Source organism: Bombyx mandarina, chromosome 05, assembly GCF_030267445.1.
Source record: "Bombyx mandarina strain Sakado chromosome 05, ASM3026744v2".
Taxonomy (NCBI): domain Eukaryota; kingdom Metazoa; phylum Arthropoda; class Insecta; order Lepidoptera; family Bombycidae; genus Bombyx; species Bombyx mandarina.
In genome coordinates, this window is record NC_143212.1 from 6,532,662 (window position 1) to 6,559,859 (window position 27,198).

Genomic DNA, 27,198 nt, shown 5'->3' on the forward strand with positions numbered 1-27,198 from the left:
TACAACTTGTCCCATCAAAATGGTAGGTACTCCATATTTCTATCCTCCATGCTTCTACCCTCCTTAAACTTGTCATAGTGCGGATTGCAGATAAATGATTGTTGTGAATGCGGTGCGGACATTGGCGATTTAAATCACATTATTCTTTCATGTCCCCTTTTTGATCATTCACTTCTATATAGCTCTTTATCATCACTTAGTATTCCTTTCCCTATATCTGTACCTTATTTATTACATACAGACCCAGTTATTTATAAAATTATTATCTTATTCCTCAACAGTTTTAACCTAAAATTATAATTATATATATTACTTATTCTTCCTAATTATATTAATCCTAATCCGATTTTCCTGCCTAAACCTTATCTAGCTTATATTTTCTGATTTGCTTTTTGCTTCCTAACCTTTATTTTGAAAGTGGCAAATAACACTTGGTATTGCGTCCAAAAAAAAAAAAGGTCGTTTTTTGGTTTTGTAGAATTCAACAGGCAAAGGGAGCGTGGTCCAAACACCAAGTTTGCTATAATCTTAAGCCAATATTATAATTTTCAAGAGATACGTGAAAATGAAATTATACAGTAATGTGACAAGGACAAATTTATTTTGTCATTTTAACGTTTTTTTACATTTGAGGATGTAATAATGGTAATGTAATGGTAGCTTTCAACGGATAGAAACAATATGATAAAAAAACCTAATATTTAAAAAATGTACAAACGATATAACCCTCTTAGGTGAAAAACTATACCTTTTGTTTGAAATAACTGAACAATCTTGTTTTGAAATATATGCCCTAAAATTAATAACATAGGAAACTGTACTGGGTTTCAAGCCCTTTGCCTGTCTAAACTGACAAAACAAACAAGGCAAAGTAGTGACGATTGACATATGTCAAATCTGTTTTTTTCAGTACGGTACCGTAGTCAGACTCAGAAAAACAGGCAATTTGTGTGCTATTGTGTCGATGATTTTATTTTGTCAGCAAAAAATCTAGACTACTCAACGAAAGTGAAAAATAATCAAATGTTGTTTACATTGAACTTCAATGCTAAACTAAGTCATTTTTCTGTGATGTAAACCTGCCAATTTCGTAATAAAATCATGAATCGCAATGTAGTTTTCACATTTTTTCTGTTTTGTTTTGTAACAATATGTCGAGGCTCAGGTACGGACATCGCACTAGATGCTAAAGCCACTCTTTTACACCGTATAGATAGTTTGAATCTACTTATTTACACTTGCCTCCTAACTCTTACTGTGCTAACGATCTGGGTGTTCAAACATCGTCGAGTCAGCTGGCTTCACGAAACTGGACTGGCAGTAATTTATGGTGAGTAGTTAATTCAAAATTCAATATTATAGTATTAGAGACCAGTCATGTGATACATTCAACAAAACGACGAGACCTTGAACACAATTATATGTCTTCGCGCAATTCATAGATACATTAACAGAAAAATGATGTATGAACTCACCAAAAAACTTCTTGATTAATACCATTTAAATATTCATAAAAAAAGATGAAGGATAGAAAATATACTGCGCTCATAAAATGGTAAACTCAAGTTGCCGTAATAACTATTTCTGTCAAGTCAGGAATTTAAAATAACTCAGACTAATAACATCTATCAATTTTATTTATAAAACCAAAAATATAAAGATAGTTGGAAAAAACATTCACATTGTAAAGTAGAAACATCAAATTTAAAGAGTAAAGTAAATACTTTGCCTGAGTAAAATTATAGAATCATATTATAATAACAATAATTAATTTAAGTTTGTGCACTGGTGCCAAATATTTGAGTTTATTTTGTATCAACAATAAATTTATTTGAGAAAAATCATATAGTATGTCTATGATGTTGCTAAGTATGTGTAAACTTCAATGTATAAAAAAAATTCAGAAAATAAATCCACTGGAATTGGGATCTATTTTGTTACCTATTAGATTGAAGCACCGTAATTTAGATTGCATTATAAAATCAATTTTTCAGAAACAAATTAAATTATGGGGAAAATTTCTTTAAACCAATAAAATACTTTTATAGAGGTACAAAAAATTACAACAAAACATTGTAGTACACATTGTAATAAACATTGATATTCATAAGTAATTTTGGCTATATTTAATATATTTGGTATAATTAATATCCTTTAACTTGAATATGTTGATGGTTAACATATTTTATTGTACATTGCAATACCTTAACTTAATTCTGTTACTTAGTTTCTTCTGTATATATTTTTGAAATATAAGTTCTTGTAATTTTTTTCATGATAGTGTTTTAATTATTATTACTATTAAGATAAAAACTTACAAGTTAACAAAAGATTTGATCTTTGTTTTAAATGTAGAACAATGTATCAAAATAAAATATAAATAAGTAATGATACAACTTTATTACTGTCTTATCTTATAGACAATTATTTTAAACTGACATTTCAGAGATTGTATTGAATGAGTCATGTAGGAGGATACTTCCAGAAACAATGTTTACTTAATACAATGGCTAAAGTATGAAATTGATGTTCATATAAAAAGAAATCACCTTTCTTAAACAAAGATCTATAAATTGTTTTGATTGCTATATTCTTGAATGGTTAATGAGCTTTATTTTGTGATAAATTTTATATGCTAAATATGAAAACCTGCAGTCATATGAGGTCTACCTTATAGGCACTAGGGTGCTACAGTGGTATCTTATATTTACCAGATATTAAGTGCTTGCTCAGTTTCATGTGTGGTCTATGAAACTATTGTATACATGCATACTTACATATTTTGCTAAACTATTCTCTAACTACCCTGATGTAAAACCACTCCACTATAGCCAGTTAGGTTTTTGGTTAAGGAAACTTCAAGTTTTTCATGCCCGCTGAGTTTCTTGCCAATTCTTCTCAGGACGGAGGCTAGTTCTTGTGAATTGGCGGTAGTTTTTTTGACGTTCAACAAGTATGTACTTTCATTTATGTTGAATAAATTTTTTTTGATTTGATTTGATTTGATTTGATCTGCTCAAAATATGCTTCCTTTGGTGAAGTTATATTTCGCATATCACAGATATCTTAAGCTCTCAGTTACAAAGACAAACCAGTCTTTCCCTCAAATTCTAATGAATTTTAAAATAATGAGCACTCAAATTAAAGATGAATACCTTATAGATATTCTTCTAAATTTAAAAAGATTTTTTTATAAATTATACTTAACAAGTATGTTATGTTCAAAGTGGCCAGTACTATTATTATTAACATCTTCCTGCTAACCTGTATGCAATGAAATCAGTTTATATCTCAGTAACTTTTTATTTGACAACTACTGGCATACAACAATAACTAAACCGCATTCCCATACTGTTGCTAATCAGTTTCCAATTACACGTAAACAAATTTCTAATTCAGACAAAGAGTTGGAGAAATCACATAAGTGTCACTCTAGCTCTTGAAGTAACTTTACTAATCTCGAAGTTCGGTAGATGATCACTTCTGTGCACTCAAGTAACTATATAACACACTATAGACACTAGTATACCTGTTGTGTGGATGTTGTGTGGCTTCTGCAGGAACGAAATCAAAATACAAATACTTCTGTGTGCTTAGTGCCAGTTTTTTAACTGATACATTTTAGGCATTCAATGTTATTTGTTCACAGGTCTCATAGTAGGAGCAATCATTCGTTATGCAGGCAGTACGACTCATATTACCCACATCAATGTCAATCCAGAACCCGGCACAACCTACAACCTGTCTGTACCACCGGATATGTTGCGTTTTCACTTCCCTGCTAGCTTACCGATCACACCAGGAGGTAATTATAGTTTTTATAATACAGATCATGGATTGGGTAAGGTGTAAACTTGTAAGCCCACACTGGTTTGAACCACTGTTCTACCTATTTCTAGTTCGAAGTATTTGACAACCATTATACATTATAATTGAGACTTTCACCTTATGACAAGATCGATAAAGATATTCACTTTGAAGTTTATGGGCGCTAATCTCGTAGCACCTGAGACAGGACATTCATCAAGCTATGGAATATATATTATAAAAATAACAATCTATGTTATTCATTAGAATTGAATGCCGAAACATAAATTGGTCAGTACTGAAATTTACGCCTCTTAGACTGATATAATGTAAAATTGTATTTTATTTTTACCAAACAGATTCTCCAATACCAAACAAAACATACGCATATAGCTTCAGGGGTGAAATAGTAAATGTAGAACAAAATGAAATTGATCTCAAAGCTACGTTTGATCCTGAGATATTCTTTAATATAATTTTACCACCAATCATATTCCATGCGGGCTATTGCCTGAAACGGGTAAGTATTATTATTTTATAAAATACTAGCTGCCCAGCAAACGTTGTGTTGCCTTAAATAAGATTTCTAGGGAAATTCTAGTGTAGAAAAAAAAACCTCATTCAACCACATCCAAAAAATAAAAATAAAAAATACTTAAATGTTTAGGGTGGACAACCAAAATAGATAGTAGACGATTCTCAGACCTGCTGAACATACTATTGATACACAAATAAAAAAACATGGCTGGCAAGCTACGATTGATACCCGAATAAAACCAAAAAAACATGGCTGAAAAATATATAGTAAGTAAGACAGGAGATCGGCTTCGTCCTCATCCCTACTACGTGATGTTCGCTGGATGAGTGGTGACACCTGGCGGGGATAACTGATCGATTGATAGTTGATCAGTAATCGACAGGCGAGGGCAGGAGATCAAATTGAATTTAAAAAAAATCATAATTAAAGGAACTTGAAATTATAAACTCTGAATAAGAATTTATCGTACTACAATTATAATATACAATTATAATACGTAGCTTCTCGGGATCCTCCAAAAAGTCCACTGAAAAAATCTTAGTAAATGACCACCATTTTACTGAGATTATATTTCATCCCATATCATTTCATTTCATTTCATCCCAGTTGATTAATGTTTCAAATTAATCATCTTCATTTTATTTCAATCCATAATATAATTTTTCATAAAAATACGAATATAAATTAAAATAAGACATGACTTAAAGGTCTCAGTTACCAGGTCATAAAATCCCTTAAAAAAATAGAAAATAAAAATCGGGATGGATAATTAAGGGTTGATCGTATCGATAAGAGTGAAAATTGAGAGTAATATAATTTTTTTTTATTTTAAGTCATGACAAAATAAAAATAAAAATCTTGCCAAAAAAATTAAAGTTTATAATTAACAAATAAAAAATAGGGGTTGATCATAGAGGGATGAAAAATTGAGAGTAACATCAGATTTTTTATTTTAATTCATGACAAAATAAAAATAAAAATGAAAATAATGAACAAATAAAAAATAGGGGTTGATTGTACAGGGGTGAAAATTTCTGAGTAATATGAATTTTTTATTCTAAGTCATGACATTATAAAAACAAAATTCTCGCAAAAAATTTTAAATTTTTAATTAGCAAATAAAAAATAAGGGTTGATCGTAGAGAGGTGAAAATTTAGGGTTGTATGTATTTTTGTATGCTGTATCATAAAAAAAAAATGTCTATAAAAAAAATGTTTGTGGACCACACTTAACATTTAGGGGGATGAAAAATAGATGTTGTTTGATTCTCAACCCTGACCGATATACACGCTAAGATTCACGAAAATTGGTCGAGCCGTTTCGGAGGAGTTCAATCACGCACCCCGTGACACGAGAATTTTATATATTAGATATATTATACTTAGTCTGGCCAAAATACTGTTACAAAGGAAAAAAAAAATCTATTGCAAATACAGTGTGTTAATTAAATACATTACAGTGTGTTAGTTTAATACATAAATATAAAACAATTTAAAGTATAAAAAGCTTATTCGAAGTGGTCTCCATTGGCTGCAATACAGTCCTTTAAACGTTGAGGCCAGTTATCAATAGAAGCACGCACTCTTTCCATGGGAAAAATTTTCACTGTCAATAATCGTACGGATTGTTTTAGGGACTCCAAATTATCATGGCGTTTAGAGCAAGCCGTACTCTCTAAAACTGACCATAAATCATAATCCAGCGGATTAAGATCGGGACTAGACGACGGCCAGTCTTCAGCTCTGATGAAGTCCGAAACGTTCGTTTCCAACCAAGACTGCGTAGACCGAGCTTTATGACCTGGCGCCGAGTCTTGGAAGGCTGGAAGGACCATTCTTGATTATTGAACATGGTGTTGTTAAGGGGCTTCACTACCTTCTCAAGAATGGTATCTTGATACACTTGTGCCGATGTTTTGATACCTTTTTCACAAAAGTATGGCTCAGTCACTCCTTCATAGCTAATACCCCACCAAACCATCACTGAAGTCGGATAGTGCCCACGTTGCACTCTGTCGACTAATTGGGACTTCCTTAAAGCTTTGAGCATAAATATGGTCATTTTGTTTGTTAAAATGTTGCACAATTGTAAAAATTTTCTCATCCGTAAACAAAATTTTTCTATGAACTCCCATTGCGTACCGCTTCAGTAGTTGTTTCGATTTTACCACCCTATTCTCTTTTAAATTATCAGTTAAGAAATGACCAGTACGTCTCTTATAGGCTGCAAGTCCTAAGTCATCTTTTAAAATACGCGACATGGTTCTAGGGTGCTATCTTCATCTCCCGAGATAAAATCTTTTGCTTTCGGACAGGATTTCTTCGAATTCTTTCTCTTACTGCTTTGACCACCTTTTTCGTACGAACACTACGTGGACGGCCAGATCTTTTTCTGTCACAAACAGAGGAGGTCTCATTGCACCTATTAATAGCCCGGTACACAAACATTTTACTAATACCAAGCGTATGGAGAGTTTTAAAAATTGCATTTGGCTCCATTCCTACTTTGTGTAATGCAATCACAGCGATTCGGCTCTCTTTATCACCCCACTCCATTTTAATATCGCAAAATATTGTACAATGTATTGGCGCCAAAATGAGAAAACTCAATGAGCAATCATATAAAAATGACAGATTCCAAATTCAAATGTAATATTTTCTTTATTTTTAATTGTAACAGTATTTATGACCAGACTAAGTATATTACAAATACATATTGCGGTGTTATTCTTGTAGCCACAAATAAGTTGGCACAAAATTGACTGCCACTCAATGACTAACTAGCCTGCTTTACTTCAAATCTCTAATATAAGTTTCTTAATAATCTGCTCAGTATATTTCCTAAAGAATAATAAAACATACAACTGAACAAAAACCTGTTATCTGCCTCAAATGGCTTTATAGTTATTTCAACATACGATCAATATAAATATATCCTATCTCATAAGCTGTATAATTTTCTCGTGAGCAAATATGAATGTGTTAGATAATACCTGTTTAACAGTTTAATTTCGACCATAATTATTGACATAGTATTACATTATTTTGTTTAGTAATATACATTTTTGTAAGGGTTGAATATTTTTATTCAAAACACCATTGTAATTATTGTTAATAACGATAAATAAAATACAAATCAGTTGACATCAAACAGAGGAAAAGAACTGAACTATTTTATTTTGATCTATTTATAATACTGATATGTATGAATTCGTCGTAATAAAAATGGAAAATTTCAGAAATATTTCTTCCGAAACTTGGGTGCGATATTGACATTCGCTATGGTCGGAACAGCTCTCTCGGCTTTAGTTATAGGAGCATTGATGTACGGCTGCGTGCAACTAATGCCGGCGTCATTGGCATCCAGCTTCACGTTCCTTGACACCCTGTATTTCGGGGCATTGATCTCACCAACGGACCCTTTAACGGTGCTGGCTATATTCTCACAGTTGAAGGTAAGGCTTCGAACTCAAATCGGTTATCGAAATTACTGGAAACTTTCTATAGCGTTATTCGTGATAGCGCACAGCACAATTTACTAAGATCAAAACATTCGTGATATAAGAAATATAACACACGTTATCTCACGTAATGATTTTTTAACAGACTTCAATTAATGAGGTGGTTCTCAAATCGACTGTATTTTTTATGCGTAGAACTTTTTTCTATGCGAACCGATCTGGATGATTCTTTATTAAATGAAAGCTAGTGTAATTCATGTCCAGTTTAATCACGAACCAGTAAATTTTTAATTCACCTTCATAAGCATATTATTTCGCGTGTTTTATTTAATTAAAACGTCAATTCAACCACGCATTTGACAGCGAACTAGTAATCCATAATTTTGAAATGATCATACCGAGTTGTAGTTACGTTCGATCCTTGAAAATCACACTAATCAATTTCGAATGCTTTAGAATGTATTACTATAAAACTTACTTATAAAATTGTCGTTTAGTGTACAGAAAGATAAAGTACCAACTTTTTTTGGAAATATATCACAAGATATGTACCTGTATTGTAAAACGACAACTTCATAGGTAGTCGACGACAGACCTATTATTTTGTTGAGTTTGCGCTAAAGAACAAAATGTACTTGACACTTATGTTCTCATTATTAAACAAATTAAAATGATAAGTCTCTATTTTATCAGGTGTTTATGTACACGTAGATCATTTTATGTTTATTAAACCTTTTTTGAAGGTAAAGAACCAAGTTCAAATACCGTCTTTATTAATATTATCTATTGTTATCACAGAGACCTGCAATTTTGGAACTTATGAAATAGTTTTAATCATCCGAATGTAACATCATATTTTCCTCTATTTAGACAATAATATTATTAGTATCTATTATAAAATTTTTTTAGCATACGAACTATCAAACCGCCTCTATTTAGCAATGTGAGATCTGTTGTCCAACTTGAGACAATATGGATAATACGATTTGTAACTTTATATGCATTTGCTTTTGTAAAATTCACTGCATTCAAGTGCATGGTATGTATGTCTACCGCGATTAGGATTCGCTTCAACCTCGTCTACACATTTGAGCTAATAAATAAAACGCAAAAGTGACAACAAAATTTTTATATATATGTATGTATTGATATATCAATATCGCTTTTTGTTACAATCAATTCATGTTGTTACAGGTGGACGTCAATTTGTATGCGATGATATTTGGTGAAAGCGTTCTGAATGACGCCGTCGCTCTTGTACTTAGCGGGTAATATTTTATTTATAATTATTTGAATATGGTATTATAAAGTGTAATTTGAAATTAGAAACAGGATAGGATTCATGCAAGATCGGGAGACATTGAATATTCTGTTTTTCCATATCCCTTCCTAAAATATGTCCTAATATATATCCTTTTCGTGTTTTATTAACGATTCCAGTACATTTTTACTGGTGGTAGGACCTCTTGTGAGTCGGCACGGGCAGGTTCCACCACCCCGCCTATTTCAGCCGTGAAGCAGTAATGCGTTTCGATTTGAAGGATGTGGCAGACTTTAGAACTCATATCTCAAGGTGGGTGGTGACATTTAAGTTGTAGATGTCTATGGGCTCCAGTAACCACTTAACACCAGGTAGGCTGTGAGCTCGTCCACCCATCTAAGCAATAAAAAAATTGAAAAAGATTTATTTTGTTATGATTTTGGTTCTGTCACTAATTTATAGGAATAAATCATAAAATAAATCAGTGCAGGGCAATCCGTAGTCCGATGAACATTGATAATAGAAAGTGAAAGGAAAAATCTTAAATTGAAATTATATAATTGTAAACCATTTTTGCAAAAACATTGTATCTTTTCGGAGCTTATTTTAACGTTGCTTAAAAGGCACACCTTTATTGTCCTCACTTAAATTGTTTACCTTGATTCGACGTCAGACTAATAGACGTGTGAATACAATTTTCATAAGATAAATACAAAAAAATGTGTCAGACGTGTGATGACGTGTCGTATACGCAATGAAGTATTCGATCAATAAAACCCCCATAGTTTGCGTTACGATTGTGAGCGATAACCCGTGAAATCGAAACAGTATCACGTGACGTGAAAACGAAATAAAAACGAGTTTTAAAACTATACGGGCGCAGAAACATACGTAACAGCGTCAAAATATATAAACAGAATTAACGTCAAACAGGAAAAGGATATAGACCATATAAATAGTAGTATATTATTTGATCTATTTTAATACAGTGTTTAAATTAAATCATTTTAATTAAGAAGGTCTGACTTTGTAATGACACAATCAAAATTTTATCGTTGCGATTTATCAAAAAATAATCTTCCAGAATCTAATTTGGTTGTGAACGATTTAATCAAAATTTTATATATTGAATTTACTTCTCCTTTTTAATAGATGGCACTTTTTTTTTTGTATGGCGTGGACTAGTCAACTACCTCACGGCCTCAATTCCGCTACTCACTTTGAGACTAAAGGTCTACACGTCTTGAATGTTTTAGCAATTACGGAAATTTAGGTAGGTAGGCAGCGGCTTGGCTCTGCCCTTGGAATTGCTGAAGTCCATGGGCGACGGTAACCACTCACCATCAGGTGGGCCGTATGCTCGTCTGCCTACAAAGGCAATAAAAAAAATTGTGCACCGCTCGTTATGAGTAGTAAGTACATCGATTCTTGGCACCGACCTTCAGGCAACGACGATTTTGTGACAAAAAATATTCGAAATTATTATTGTTATTGAGATATGTGAGAAGGCACTTGGTAATTAACCGTTTTATTTCAGAGCGATACAAAACTACGAAACGAGATACTCGCATGACGGCGGCTTCGAAATATCCGGTTTCCTAGGAGCCATTGGGGATTTCATAGGAATATTCAGCCTTTCTCTGCTAGTTGGTGCTCTGATGGGATGTTTGACAGCATTGATATCCTTTTAAACGTGCCCCAATAAACGAAAATAACACACGCTTATATGAAACGATATTAAAAATACCTACGTGTTATGTTCCTCTTGAACTTGTTTCAAATGAATTTATTTATGGTCGATTCCGGTGTGACCTTGTGACGATAATCATCATTATGTTTTTTTAGCTTAGACGTGCAAAGATTTTTAGTGAGCATCTGTTGTTAGGTTATTAGGTTTTTACTGGTGGTAGGACCTCTTGTGAGTCCGCGCGGATAGGTAACACCACCCTGCCTATTTCTGCCGTGAAGCAGTAATGTGTTTCGGTTTGAAGGGTGGGGCAGCCGTTGTAACTATACTGAGACCCTTAGAACTTATATCTCAAGGTGGGTGGCGCATTTACGTTGTAGATGTCTATGGGCTCCAGTAACCACTTAACATCAGGTGGGCTGTGAGCTCGTCCACCCATCTAAGCAATAAAAAATAAAAAAGGTTATCTGTTTCCATAGAAACACAATGTGACTGCCGCCTCCGACCTTGGGACATAAACACAAAAGACTGTCTCGCCCATCGAACCCTTCCAATTAAATTATAGCTATTTCGGTAGGTAGGCCAACATTAATTACGATCACTCCACTCAGCTTAATTAATCAATTAAAAAATACTTAAAACATAATTTGAATTATGGAGAAACGATTTAAAAATAATGCGTTTCTAGTTTGTATATCGATTAAATTAATTGTTAAAATCTAATTTTCCCTATTGTATTTCACGATCGTTCTATTTTTGTCGTCTCTTTACCGAATAGTCAGGATGGCAAAAATTATACTCGAAAAAAATGTATTAACTTTTATAGGATACGATTTAAACCACGACCTCGTGTACCGTGTGACTCCAATAAACAATTAACACTAGATGAACTATAAGCTCGTTTGTCCATCTATAGCAATAAACAAATACCTTTATATTTGACCTTTGTATGAAGTGTGCCTGACATATTTACCGCATCGCAAAAATGTTTTGTTTTTGTTTCGAAGGCAAAGCCCATAGATATGCATCGTAAATGCCACTACCGACCTTATCCTAGTAGGCGGGGTCGGCACAGCTAATATTTCTCTTCCATTCTCTTCTATCAGCCGTCATCTCAACACTTACTCCTCACTCTCTCGACCTGTTCCCTCTCTACATTGCACTATCATTTCCATAAATTGATTATCTATACATATGTATAAATAAAATTGGAAAAAACTGTTTGTAATATTGAAATAGCCTCTTTTTACTACATGCAATACGGTACATACACCAAAATATATTTTTTTACAATTTTTGTCTGTCTTTCTGTCTGTTTGTTCCGGCTAATCTCTGGAACGGCTGGGCCGATTTTGATGAGACTCACTGATAGGTGATGATATAAGGAGTAACTTAGGCTTTTTTTAGACTAGCTTCGCCCCGCGGCTTCACCCGCGGTACGACAATAACCGCGTGTAACATCGCGGGACTCAGCTTTCAGTAATAAAATTTAATGTTTCCGAAGCGAAGCGAAGGGGGGGTCGCTAGTTATTAGATAAAATTACTATTACGTAATTTTTTTTTTTTGTGTCGTGTGTCTTTTGTATAACAATTATAGTTTAGATGTAACATATTAATGATCCTTAACGCATAAACAAATGACCAAGTTCACGCACGTCCGCGACTGGCCACTGCTCGAGTCTGCGTTGTTCGTGCTGATGTCGTACGCGGCTTTCCTTATCGCTGAAGTCTGCGAGTTGACAGGTAACGTAATTCCATACATAATCTATACATCAGCCCGCTGAGTTTCTCGCCGGGTCTTCTCAGCGGGTCGCGATTCCGATCCGGTAGTAGATTCATTCGCGAAGCAGCAGCCCTTGAGCTGTTAGATCTGCTTCGGAGACGCTCGGGCAGTTGTTAGCAAATCCCATCTCTCCTGGCCGAACCTTTGCTCGCCCACCTGTCCTGGTGAAACTGAAAAGGCCTCTGGGCCACCAGTAATCCTTTCTACAGAAAAAAATGCATAAGCACATGTGTATGAATGTCTTGATTACAATAAAATTATCATCGGTCATTAGAATCAATTAGGTCGGATCCGCTTTCAGCGAGAATCAGATCCGTTTAGTTTATTTTGTCTAATCATGTAATTTTAAAACTGTCCAATTTTAATAGTTCAACCGATATTAAAGTTTATGCTAATAGAGAATTATTATCTAATATTATTGCACTATGATGTATGTGCACTAATCGCCTAAACCAGGGCTGTACAAACTACATACCTTTGGGGGCTAATGAAATTTACTACAAAAGCTGACGGACCGCAGAAAAAATAAATTAACAGGCATGAAGTAAAAAAAATACAGGGTAATAAATACTCTCCGGAATTTCCCCAAATAATAGTAAAAGATAGCTTCACTTTTAAATGATGTCATGGGAATCGAGTGTCACAAGAATAAAAATAAACTATACCAAAATTAAATATTGAATGTTTTGACAATGAATTTAACTATCCAAAACTATTTTCTGATTAAAATTTGCGTCGCGGGTCGCACGAAAACGGGCATTTGTTTGGACAGCCCTGCCTTAAACCTACACTTATATGACAGCCCTATAACCGAGATAAGCGCGAATCGCTGGTTCTCGACAAACCAGTCACATTTTCGGTCGTCCAGAATAGAATCCCGTTTAAGTGTTATTATAAAACGGCGTTCCAGGTGTGGTAGCGGTCCTGTTCTGCGGCATATGCCAAGCTCATTACACTTACAACAATTTGTCGTCCGATTCACGCAATCGAACCAAACAGCTGTTCGAATTGCTCAACTTCCTGGCGGAGAACTTCATATTCACGTACATCGGGGTGTCGATGTTCACGTTCCCGAAGCACCATTTCGATCCGTGGTTCATCATCGCCGGATTTGTATCCTTTACAAGATTTATTTTAACTCTGTGGACGTTTAACCGTGTAGGTACTGTTTTCGATAAGTCAGCTTAGTTTATGTCGCGAAAAGAAAGTTCATACACATACATTTTTCGTAATTTATAAAACTAAGTCCTCATTTGAATTTGGAATTATCTTCTTTAAAATTTAAACTTTTAATGATACCAACCAGCCAGATACAAATAGCCAAAGTGGTTTTATTATATATTATAGAAACCTATTATATAAAATTAATTCAGAAATAGTCTCCTCAACCGATTGACAGATAACTTCAATGCTCGGCCGGGCGGTTAACATATATCCATTGTCATTCCTGTTGAACTTAGGACGGAAGCCGCCCATACCGGTGAACTTCCAACACATGCTCTTCTTCTCCGGTAAGTCACTCACGACTACTGTTTCACAGTAGATTTTTTTTGTGATTATATTCATATAAGAAAAGACATTTTCAAGTTTTATTGTGCTTCATCATTATCTTATCTCGTCTGATACAAATCTCGTCAATTAGTGCGACTCGAAAAATGTTTATTAATTAATATTATCTTTCTTTGCTGTCAGTTAAATCTATAAAAAATCTATAAAATAAATGTACCTTGTAACTCAAGCTAAAAGCAGTGTTCAATTTCAATCAAGTTAGGTGAACCCGAAATTATAATCGTGTAAGGTGCGATAATGCTTTACGCATCCCCAAACCGTGTGTGTATACCTAACATGTAAAAAAAAAGTATTTAAAAAATTGGTTTGTGCCGTCTGATCGCATTTTTTTGTCATAGATTTATATATCGGTTTTTTATTAACTTGTTTTGGTTCATTCCTAGCGAGACTTCTTTTTTTTTCATTACTCTATAAAATATAGTAATCTAATAGTCACCTAAAATTCTTTCTGCAAAATATCGGTAATCCACACACTTTATAACTTTTTTTAATACAGTATAAGCTAAGCCACCTTTATTTAGATGAAACACAACCGAACAAAATAGGTTACATCAAAAGAGTTTACATCAGTATCACTCATATTTTAGATCTTTTTTATTCAACCTCTTTATATTATGTGTGCTTGTATCTAGGTATTTAAGTATAAAATACGTAAATTATCATAGGACTGCGCGGTGCTATGTCGTTTGCTCTCGCTATACGTAACACGGTGTCGGAGGCGCGACAGGCGATGCTGACGACCACCTCGCTGATCGTCATCGCGACGGTCGTGCTCCAAGGCGGCGCTGCCACACATGCCCTGGACTACCTTCGTATTCCCACCGGGTGTGTACCAACTTATGACTATTCTAAATATAAAAACAAACACAAATTTATATTTTCGTTACATTACACCAGCCTTTCCCAAAGTGGGCGATAACGCCCCTTTGTGGGCGCTGCAGGCCAAAAGGGGGCGTTAAGAGACCCAGAAAAAAAATGGGGGCGTTGTGTAGAGGCTTGAGAGGCGATTTGAAATTTCATCTAGGTGGACTGTTAGACACCGACTGAGCTCTCCCTATAATGGTTTATAGTAGGTGAAAAATTGGGTCGGTAAAAAATAATTTATTCTCAAAGTGGGCTGTAGACAAAATAAGTTTGGGAGCCCCTGCGTTACACACCCGTTCGACCTCGAGTTTCACGCGTAACTCAATTCTAAAAAACATAATAATATGTTAAAATATTTACTGGTGGTAGGACCTCTTGTGAGTCCGCACGGGTAGGTACCACCACCCTGCCTAATTATGCCGTGAAGCAGTAATGCGTTTCGGTTTGAAGGGTGGGGCAGCCGTTGAACTATACTTGAGACCTTAGAACTTATATCTAAAGGTGGGTGGCGCATTTACGTTGTTGATGTCTATGGGCTCCAGTAACCACTCAACACCATTTGGGCTGTGAGCTCGTCCACCCATAAGAGCAATAAAAAATATATATATATATAAAATAAATTTTAATACGAGTTTAAAAGCGTTTTAAATTAAATCGAATTAATTATAATGGTAATCAAAGACGTTTTGTTTTTTTTTAATTTCAGAGAAGGTTCGAATGAAGAGAGTGAGGCGTTACCTTATAGAGATGTAAGAAGTGTATGTATTTTTAATGTTCCTTCACGCTCTTTAACAAATTTTTCAAAACTATTACTTCACTTCACCTTGATTAGATACAGAATTCTATCTAAATTAGATTTTCTTTTAGATATGTATGTATTATTAAAGTAAACGTAAAACTAATTCATTGAACGATAAATTAGAAACGCGCTTCGGTGATTCGAAGAGAACTAATTTACGGAACATGCTATCATAAATTCACATTTTGTTAACAGATTTAATGTCGCTTTTGTCTCACGGTAATGTGCTTTCTTGTGAAGTTATTTACTCTAAAAACTTAGTAGTATTTAAGTTTTTTTGTTAAGAAAGGAAATGTTTCAAGTTATTATCGTAATTCCGAATCCATGACACGCTTGTATGAGCTGTTTCCGTGTATCCATTATCATAAAAAATATATACACAAATATTACCAATTTCTTGTTCATTTGGTGTACTTAGGAAATTGGTAATGCTTCCACGACCATAACTGTCGGACGATTAAATGAAGCAACGCAATACCATTCGCTCTCGCTTCATACGACTAGGCAGAGTGGTTTCATTCGTTCGCACGTAATATTCGATCGCAGGGTCGACGTTTTTAAACGCATTGCAATAATTATTTGCGCTAATGATTATAAATTTTGATATTTTATTTTTATCGTCGTAAGACCCCTTTCGCTCGCAGTAAAGCACATACAAGCCAAATACCGAGCGTTTAATTAATAAGAACTTGTTACGGCAGCTCTACCACGCAACGGACACCGGCGAATCGGTACGTATCACGCCAATATGCACCGTTCACATATAACAAACAATGTGGGTTTTGTTAATAGCATTCATGCTTAAATCGCTTCACGGATTTTCCTCAAACGCAGGGCGCCTTGAATTAGTCTTAATTACGTTTGAGGGAAATTTGTATTCATCGACTCATTAAAACTTGTTATGTTTATTGTTAAATGTTATATAAATCAGCGAAATTTTGAGAATCGAAACTCTAAGCTCGGTCTCGTGCACAAGGCGCATTTTACCAGATACATAGTCAAATTTAATCGCGTAGATTTTCAAAATGGGACGGCCCTATTTCTAGGGTTCAAAACGAGACTAAACTGTTAATTTGTTATTGTTCAGCCGCCTGATATCGGTCTCGGCCTCAGAAATTTGGACGGTTCGCAGTCCGGCAACTGCGACAGGGGATCAGTAAGGACATAATATAATGCACGCTTTTGTCTTGCACGGGTTTTATTGGGTGACTAACATACTGAAACTGCATTATCACTGCAATTCCTGCCATTTTTTTTTAAGTACTAAACAAAAAACCAAAGCAAATTAAGTAAGAATTTATATGTGCAGCTGTGGGAATGTACGGACTGCAATTCTGCTGTACTAGTTCTTTGGATCGACATATTTAAGGAAACTGCACATTGAGATTATACTACAGACAAATCCATTAAGTATCTCATTTAAAGCATGTTTAATTATTCTTTTAACTTTAAGCTTTTTGATTTTCTTTTAATGTATAGAGAAGCCGCATGATAGTTAGATGGTCTAATGGAGCGAAGGAAGTGATAATGCCTTGGCAACTAAACGGTTACGATGTATGTACATATTTTGATTTTATTGGTATTTTATTTAAGTGACATCACCCCATTGCATGAGAATGCAGCTGTCAATTGAAATTTGCATGACATGTTACAACGTCACCGTGCAAACACTTATTTTATAGTTACATATTAAATTATATAATAAAAAAATCAGTGTAAATTATATAATTTACACTGATTTTTTTCAAATCTCTTCTTTCATATCCTAGAAATTTTCCTATACATATCTGGACAAAAGATCTCTAGTCCTCAAAACTGTTTTCATGTAAATATATTCTAAATTTAGATCGTAACTTCAAACTATAAACTTTAATAATCTTCAACTGTTATAAGTAATTAGAGATCTGTTATTTGAAGAAAGAGCTTTTTATATAATTAATTTTCGAAAACACTTTTGTATATCAGGATACGCCGAGGGGCGGTGGGGATGCTGGTGGGGGGCAGAAAGCTCGTCTCGCCCGAGTGTGGGGCGCCCTTGACTCTAGACTCCTCAAGCCCCTGCTGACTCACGCTCGTCCCCCACTCACGGAGACGCTGCCTGCATTCATGAGACCGGTAGCCAGACTACTCACAACCACCCATCAGTACACGCAGGGAGTAAGTTTTAGAAGAAGCATGCTAATCCTTCTCCATATATAACTGCAGAATTAAAACAATTCATATTTGGAAGAGATATTGAGTAATAAACATTTTTGACTCATATTTAGCAATACAATAATCGCTTTTAAATGACGTTATTTGGAGCTACAAAGGCTATTCAAGAAAAAATTATGCCAACTTTCAAGATAGTAAGTATATTGAAAAACAATGAACTGTTACCAACACTTGTCTATAGCAAAATAGTTGGCAGGCTTCAATTGAAATGGTGTATCAATTGAAAGGGCGTAAATTACATTTGTAGCTCTACGAATTGCCAGAAGCAGCCAGAAGTGACTAGGCAATAGATAGGGGATAGGGGAATGGCAGTGCTGACAAAGTGTTTTCAAAGCCACGTGGTAGAACGTAATGGTGGTACTACAAACAATTCGCTATAGAATATCCTATAATGCATCATTTTCTCAGGTTTAGATTTGTATAAAAGAAAATTCAATAAAATCAATAATAAATGATAGTCCTCAACGCGAAGCGAGGGCGGGTCGCTGGTAATCGATATTTTTCGCTCAGGATAAATTCTGTTGATACGCACTAACCAAGTCTTCTATCAGAAAATCAAGTGATAATATAAACCATACTAACGAAATCCGACCACGTTTCTCTGTGTCCATTACGAAATTATTAATGGAATACATTCAATTATTGAGACTGTTCCGTTTTCTTGTGTGTCAACAACTATACATTTTCGGCAGAATCGGATAAACGTAAAAAAAAGATGAATAAACAAACAAAACCGTACGCGTTCATTTTTATTGAGGACTCTTGAAACCGGATAAAATCTATATATTATTATTATTATATACTAGCTGACCCGGCAGACTTCGTAGTGCCTCAATCGATAAATAAAAGACCTAAACTTTTGTATAAAATAAACTTAAAACAAACAATAGGAATCCGTCCGACGGGGGACACATCAAAGGAAAAACAAAATTGTTATTTTTATTTAATTTCGAACATTTTCATATTTAGCTACCTTTTAAACCTTCTCTGGACTTCTACAAATAATTCAAGACCAAAATTAGCCAAATCGGTCTAGCCGCTTTCGAGATTTAGCGAGACTAACGAATAGCAAATCATTTTTATATATATAGATAGTATTGCCAACTGTATGAAAGTTTATGCAATCATTCGCGTGCCATCTATCACACCTTAACGACACTACGACAGAGACGCTCCCTGAAATCTTCACACCCACGAACGAAGGTTCAATCGAGTCTGATCAACCGTCTGGTATTTTCAGATATTATTTGTGGTGTACTCGTTTTTAAAATGGCAACACTATGAGAGTATAAAATTATTATTTCCAGGACAATACGCTTCGCAGAACGGACTCTGATTCGGATCTGTGTATCGATGATCCTCAGATACCTTCAAGCATCGATCCACAGGTAGGAACGTGCGCTTACATAACCTAAATGTGAAGTTACAGCTAACTCATTGTGACTTTTAAATGCTATGCAAATAAAACGAAATTTATTTGTGCCAAAGTGAAACCTGAAGCAGTTGAATTATAATTAATTGAACAAAAGATAAAATCAATTTTCGAAAAAATTGTAATGTTATAAATAATTTGACGCGATCAGGATTTATTTCGGTATTTTTACTGATATTATTAATATACATACAATATTATAATATATTTAAGTATATCATTTAAGTTTCTTTTTAAGCTGTCCAAAATTACATAATGTGTTATTTACGTTTAATGCTATTTTTTTAGTACATTTGGTGGTACTTAGTGGTACATTTCTTGTAACGATTTAACATTATAAAAATAATCAGAAAGTGTTTAGAACATATCAATACGCTATTTTGGTTAACGTAGGTGGGCAGAAACATCGTGGTATTAAGCTGAGTCATAACATAAATAACTTCTATAATAAATCACCCTTCAACCCGGAACACATTCTTGCTTCATGGCGACAAAATATGATGGTATTAACCTGTTGCGTACATTTATAACGCATGCTACCGGTACTCTACTTCAGAAATAAGTGACTAATTTTGGTAGAAAATTCAGAGAGAATTCTGTTATGCAGAAACAGTCCGATAGAAGGTCCGGCAGGAAATGACATAATTATATCATTTATGATTATTTGTATTTGATCATAAAATGCAACCATTTTCCCGCCAAACGATAGAAAAAGCGTAATTGGAGTGTTTTCTTTCGCAAATCCGTTTGACACAGATTTATATCGCATTTGTACACCGGTGTACACAATATTTGATATGATTTGAAGATTTAATACAATATGAAAGGGGTCTAAATATTGTCGGATGAATCTTTTTCTCAGATATTATGTTTCTGAAAAGTATCTTTACCTGTTTTTCTGTTTGATCATATATTACTACATTGTAATGTATGCATATGTGTTTATAATATGATATTATATCTTATATGTTTATAGGCTCAAACGTTTTAGTGTGAACTTTCCCCCAGCAGTTTGTAGGGATATAATGACGACCCTCTGTCGCCGAACACGTTAATATGCGTGAACATACTCTATTTTCTAGACCTGCAAAACTGTGTACTTTATTACTGAGGGGCTTTTCCCAGGTCGCAAAAATCATCCTCTAGAATAAGGATCTGGCCCAGATTGTCCAATTTAACCACTTTCGAAATCGTTTTCTCCTTTTTCGGGTACATCAGGCCGCAGTTGAGAACAGCATACGTAGTTGGAAGCTCCTATATCGACTGAAAGAATGGACGTATTAATCCACTTTCGCCTTGAAGTTCAGATGCCAATTAGAACTTTAGAGAGCTTTCAAAATGATGCTCACTGTGTAAGCAAGATCCCTTACGCAGTGGGTATCAGTGGGCTCAGTCGAGAGAGTTGCCGCGAAGTTGCCTTACGTTGCAAAAGAAGCCTGATACGATGTCCTTTTAACAGCAAAGTATGAGAGGGGAAATCCAAAAAGCTTACTGCATGGTCCACAGGACCTCTAGTGCAGGGGCAACCGGCATATTAGCTCTTATTCAGCTTCTAATGGAACCGGGCTATAAATGCCCGAAAGTAAGCTCTCTCCTTCGATAAGCATTCTTTAGGAGATGAGATGGTTCTAATGGAAGTTGAGGTCGATACTAGTGAGTTTTCAAGCCCCTTGAATTCATATTAAATAAACGTACGAGGCCTTGCGACGTGAAAGCCAAATATTTTCAAAGATGAAATGTAAAAAGCCGTTAAATAATCGGTAGGATGAATTTTCTTTACTGTTCCACAAGGCAAATATATAGAAGCTTTTCCTGAAAGTGTATCAATAAATAATTTCATATGAAATAAAACGTGCCTTATATACAGCCGGTTGGAAGGGATTCCTTTTGCTATAAATTTTTTGAGTCAATATGTAATTATTTTGGTAGTCAACCCAATATAGTATGCATTACTTGTCAGTTTTGATAAGGATAAAAAAATATATGATAAAAGGTTTTACATTATATTAAAATTCAAAATTTTTACGCATACTTATTTTAAAATTGATGCCATGGTGAAGCGATAGAAACAAGTTTCAACCCGCTGAATACTTAAAATTTTATCAATTTGCTCGCTTATCAAAGCTTGATTAAGTACAGACTCCATTAGGCTTTACTGGCACGGACGACGGCGGCGACAGCCGGGACTATGTCATAAGTCTATGTTAACTATATATAAGCTTACAAACACTACAACTACGCAAAACTTATAAGGGCATTTTCACAAGTGGTTCAAGCTAAGGTTCCAATACTTAGAGGGTTTAGGGTTTCTTCTATACTAATATTATAAAGAGGAAAGATTTGTTTGTTTGTTTGTTTCGAATAGGCTCCGAAACTACTGGACCGATTTGAAAAATTATTTTTCCATTAGAAGCCGACATTGTCCCTGATGAACATAGGCTACTTTTTTTAATTTTTATTTTATTTTATTACTTTGGTTTCATGTGTATTTTAATGTTTCCGAAGCGAAGCGAGGGCGGGTCGCTAGTTTACTATAAATAATTTCAAGTCACTCGTGTGATTATTTTTTTACTGTTTTTAACTTGAGTGTATTAATTGTTTAAAAAATATACTTAATTATGAGTTGGTAGTGATTTTTGAATTTAATTCTGTTCGAAAATATCGATTACCTATATGGAACGATCTAGAAAAATCTATTATGGATATTATTTTTCCAGAGAAATATCACTACCAACTGTTCCGCATATCTAATAAAATATTTCTGTTTATAACATGTACATACATGCATACCAAATTTATATATATTATTATCACAAAGTGCTTATTGATTATTTTTATTTTGAAATACTGTTAGTAACAATGTGTAAATTGTTTGAAATGTTTTAAATAATTAAGTTTTTTTTTTCTATTTTGGTTGCAGCTATCAATTAATATAAGGAATGGATATGGGCATGTTTGAGCTTTGTAGTGTTAGTGACCTTCGGCTGTGATATAAACTTTCTCTAAATAGTGTACAGAAAAGGACAAATAATAGGCAATTTTCTTTTAATTATTGCACGCAGCAATTATGGCCTGGGCTCGTCGACACAAGGATTTCGGTTGAAGGTATCACCGGAAGTAACATTTAAATAGATTATTGTTTGCGTCATTCATAAAAAGAATAAAACCCTATTTAATTTTGTTCTGTTAAAAAAAAGAAATTAACTGTCATACGCACTGTGAACGGTAATAAGTAGAAGTTTAATCGATCTGGAATATTTGCAAAAGACAGTTTATGTTTTTGTTTATAGTTAAGTATGACATAGTACTGGGTACAAAAATATGAAATTGTCAGAAGAATAAGCCATTCTTGAAAATATATTTTTGTAGTATTAGTAATGATTCACATTATGTGATAAATGACATGTTTTTACGCAAAAATGGTGCGCATATTATTATGTTGTTTTAGAAGTTATATATAAAGAACTTCTTTCGTAGCTTATCATCGTTATCATATTATTCATCGTCTAAAACGTATGCATGTATAGTTGTTACTAAGATCATCTGGTGAAAAACCTTTTGGATTGATTTTTAGAATACGTTTTGTCAAATTCAGGAGTCAAATTTACAATATGTTTCAATTTGATTATGCCTAGTTGTACTTAATGTTTATTGATTTAAAACCAATTCCAATTTATCTTTTTACGAGTTTCTTCTTTCCGCAAGTACACGATTATTAATTAAGGCTTAAACACTGAGTGTGACAAAATGTCATCTTTAAAACTGTCCTCTAATTATCTAGTCTGTAAATGTAATTCCTATCCGATAGGAAAATTAATTTAATTTGGGATTATCCTTACGGTTTTTCTTTAATCCATTAAATGGGAACATAAAATGATTGAAATATTTTTAACTTTGGTGTGAAATAGTTTTGATTTAAAATTTTAAAGGAAAATATCATGGTTTTGAAAACCAAATTTTTCAAATAAGACTAATTTTAATACAGTTTTTCAAATTTATTTTAATGTTAATGCACTTTTATGCAATTTACCTATTGCCGTAATCAAATCGAAATTTAATAAAAACCGATGTAATAAAGCAAATGCTTAGAGCTTGTGGCTTTCTAAACTGCATACTAGTAAATATTATATCTGTAATTTTCGTGAAAGAAATAGGGGTCCATTCATATTTAAAAGTTCTGAAAGGGAAGGTGTAAAAGAAACTCTACATCAAACTATTCTTACATAATTTGTACAGTGTGAGCAAACCACTAGATAAAGCAACTATGAATTCGTGTCATTTCAAACATTTTTTTATAATATTACTAGCTTTTACACGCGGCTTGTTTCGCGTTCATATAGAATTAAATATATCCCTTCGGGAATAGTACTTTTATTTGATGAAACATTTTTTTTGTACCCCTGAAAACATGCAAGAAAAATCACGTGACGAAAGTGTAAACACAGAAATTCACTTTCGCAATTATAATATTTATAATGAATACTAGTATGATCATTGTACTCCTGTATTCTAGTCCTTCTCTCCTTTTTTCCCTTTTCTCTCTTGTAGTGTATTCCTTTTCTAATGATTTTGAACTGTTTAGGAAAACTACTTGAAATCTTGTGTAAGAAATGTTTCTCAGTTTCATAGGTCAAAAATAACTAACATGATCCTTAGATCATCAAAATCAACAATTAAAGAATGGCCCCTAAAAATTATTTATACTATATTTTCTATCAAACTTTTTAAAATAAAACAATATACTATCAGTGTCAATGTCCATCTTTTGTTGGATTACATAAGTAAGATTTTAACATTTATAAGGCACTTACAAGAATATTTGTTTGGTCCTGTTACAGTACATAGAAGCATGGAAGTATACCTATTTGCAATGTTAAGAAATCTGTACTTTGAAATAGATCTGCTTAGTTTGTTCCTGTACTTTTATAATTAAATATTTCATATATTTCAAATACTAATTCCAATATGTATGTGTAATAAATTTTTTCTTCAATATTTCGTATTTTTATTTCTGCAGCAGTAAAATATCAAAGTTACATTATGGACTTGAATTTTTTACTATGAACTATCTTGAGCTTGTTTCCTTAATATTTGTCTTATTTCATCAGTCACTCGAAATTTAGTACCATGACCAGGTACAATCCAGCTTGCTGAATCTGCGACTTTTGATCTGTTCTTCATTTGCTGTACTGGGTCTTCACTTCCAGCTTCCAACCAAATACTAGGATTTTCAATATCTTCACGTCTTTCAAATAAATCACCTAAAATGTAAATTACATAAGTATTAAGTTACCCTTACAGTTAAGTGTTACAGTGGACAGTTAAGTCACTCACAGCACACACTTTGACAGAAATGTAAAAAACTGCAAATTACATTTAAAATTCCTAAACATAATCTTTATTTTTGATAAGTCATGTTTCATATTCCACAGGTGAAAGAAAGTTAACAAACACTATTTTTTGCCGAAGCCTATATTATTATATGAATGCTGCCTCCAACTTTCAGACGTGGTCAAAGTGTTATTTGCATTTTATAAGGGCTATGCATTCTTCAAACTAAAAAGCATGAATATTTTATGACAGAAATAATTGGGCTATGTTTAAGACTTGATGATATTCAGTGATCCATGAATCCACAGACACATATTTGATTAGCATGAAAACAATATTTTTGTAAGTTAATTATTTAATTTCTCTGTATAATAGTATTTTATTATTCATATTTATTTTCAATCGACATTCACAAGGTCTATATTATTAATAAAATAACATATTTCTGCTCTATGAGATCTTGTTTTACTTTATTTAGTACTTAAGAAATGTCATGCAATACCAACACTCAGGATAATAACCAGAATTAAGCATTACTCATTCATAACTGAATGAAACACAAAACTGTTACATAGTTTAGGTACATACAGTCAAAATCTGTTATAACGACATCAAAGGGACTGCTCATATTCAGTCGTAAAAACCGATAGTCGTAACAACCGGTGATGTTTAACGTGTATCGTGCAAGTACAAACAAATCGATAGGGAATTATTGGAAAAATATATTTACATAATACGCGATTTTTCTTCAATATTAATTTGTTTTCTTTTTCTTTGCAACATTTTGAAAGTTTCACAAATAACTCCACAAAGTTTTGGTGCGTCTTGTGTATAGATAAATAACAAACTAACTGAAGAGATATGAAGAAGCGCGCTTTGACTCTACCGCATGCACGTGTTTTGTTTCTAAGAATTAGAAAAGACCCTATAAACTAAATCCTATTGTTTTCTTTCCTGATTTTAATAGCCATTGAAGACAAATATGGATACCTATTCAAATTGTTTACAATACAGCTTAGCCGGTCGCTCTAACAGATCTAGTTCTCCGAAATATAGTTAACTGTGATCGTTTTATGAGGTATGTCGTTATTAGCAATGTCGTATAAAGCAATGTTTTTAATAAGGCGGTCATATAGCATTCAGCCGGGACCTTTGTTCTAGGTTATTATAACCGGCATGTTGTTCTAAACGATGTCGCAGTAAACGGTTTTGACGTAAAAACATAACAGTAACTCTGTTGTGTGACATTTTTTCCTTTAACACAATGATCAAACTTACCAGTAATAGCTATTGCTTCTCCTCTTCTAGTTGTTGCAATTACTGTGACATCAGATTGTGTGTGTCCAGGGGTTGGTATCACTTTTACACTATCATTAATTTTGTATTCTTCACCTGTAAGATTATTTTACAAAATTATACTCTGAGTAATATAAAGCCTTTAAAAAAATTATTTTAGACAAAGCTAGCTAGCTACCTTTATCAAAAGGGTGCATAAAATATTTTTCTCTAAATGATATACTGAACCCAACAATATGTTTTGCATTTAAAAAGAGATTGTTATTTCCTACATGGTCTGAATGTCCATGTGTTGACACAACATAGTTTATTGCTTCAGGTATCATTTGGTTTTGTTGTAGGGCTGAAATAAGAGTAAAGATTAGTAGAGATGTTAATTCTCACCAACGTATAATTTTATATTTACTTATACACTTAGTATGTACATGTATTTACACTGTAATAAACATAAAAATGACGTTTGAAGAGCATTACGCAGGTGGTGCATAATCATACATAAACTAAAATAAATGTTAATTTAATAAATAACATTTAGGAACAAACACTTTAAAGATACTCAAACCCACATTGGATCGTCGTATTGTTAATATTTTATACCATTTTTTATCTTATCCGCATCCCAAGCTGTCATGGTGTCAACAATAATATTATGCATTCCTTTTATCAGAGTACAACTGCAATTGGCATCTAACTGATCTTTTCCACTCATGTTTGAGAACCCATCAAATAAAACAATAATTTCACTCATTTTTTATCGAAACGTAATCAATTCGAAGTTGATTCAGTGTTGCTGGTAGCACTCAGCTGATGTAGACAGACGACAGCTGAGTATCCACAGATTAGTATATTAGTTACTTGAGTATATTTTTTTAAAAGGATTTTATCACTGAAGTATGAAACCTATAGGTCTATGGATTTTATGACCTGTTAACTATGACCTTTAGATCAAGTCTTATTTTAATTCATATTCTTATTTTTATGAAAAAACAAAGATGCTGGACGTACCTTCTCGGGATCCTCCAAAAAGTCCACTGAACAAATCTCAGTAAATGACCACCATTTTACTGAGATTATATTTCATCCCTTATCATCTCATTTCATTTAATTTCATCCCAGTTAATCTCAAATTAATCATCTTCATTTCATTCCATATTAT

General features: G+C 33.6%; 2 protein-coding genes across 3 annotated transcripts; one reads left to right on the forward strand and one right to left on the reverse strand.

The window, feature by feature from the left end:
• The first annotated feature begins 886 nt into the window (after positions 1 to 886).
• Positions 887 to 24,408, forward strand: Nhe3 (Na[+]/H[+] hydrogen exchanger 3). 2 transcript variants are annotated; one of them, XM_089727610.1, is made up of 17 exons: positions 887 to 1,330; positions 3,650 to 3,805; positions 4,167 to 4,327; positions 7,585 to 7,800; positions 9,001 to 9,074; positions 10,605 to 10,745; positions 12,391 to 12,497; positions 13,448 to 13,650; positions 13,937 to 14,048; positions 14,772 to 14,931; positions 15,677 to 15,728; positions 16,471 to 16,500; positions 16,857 to 16,925; positions 17,249 to 17,323; positions 17,735 to 17,926; positions 19,291 to 19,371; positions 22,478 to 24,408. In XM_089727610.1, the coding sequence occupies exons 1-17, from the start codon at positions 1,102 to 1,104 to the stop codon at positions 22,541 to 22,543; spliced, it is 2,124 nt and encodes a 707-aa protein (XP_089583736.1). In that variant the 5' UTR covers positions 887 to 1,101; the 3' UTR covers positions 22,544 to 24,408. The 2 variants fall into 2 exon arrangements, with proteins under 2 accessions (XP_089583736.1, XP_089583735.1); XM_089727609.1 differs by lacking the exon at positions 16,857 to 16,925 and having other exon boundaries at positions 10,605 to 10,750; positions 12,396 to 12,497.
• Positions 23,396 to 26,887, reverse strand: LOC114246661 (metallo-beta-lactamase domain-containing protein 1). Its single transcript, XM_028179322.2, has 4 exons — positions 26,640 to 26,887; positions 26,221 to 26,385; positions 26,025 to 26,138; positions 23,396 to 24,676 (listed from the first exon to the last, which is right to left on the reverse strand). The coding sequence occupies exons 1-4, from the start codon at positions 26,788 to 26,790 to the stop codon at positions 24,474 to 24,476; spliced, it is 633 nt and encodes a 210-aa protein (XP_028035123.1). The 5' UTR covers positions 26,791 to 26,887; the 3' UTR covers positions 23,396 to 24,473.
• Between the last annotated feature and the right edge of the window lie 311 nt (positions 26,888 to 27,198).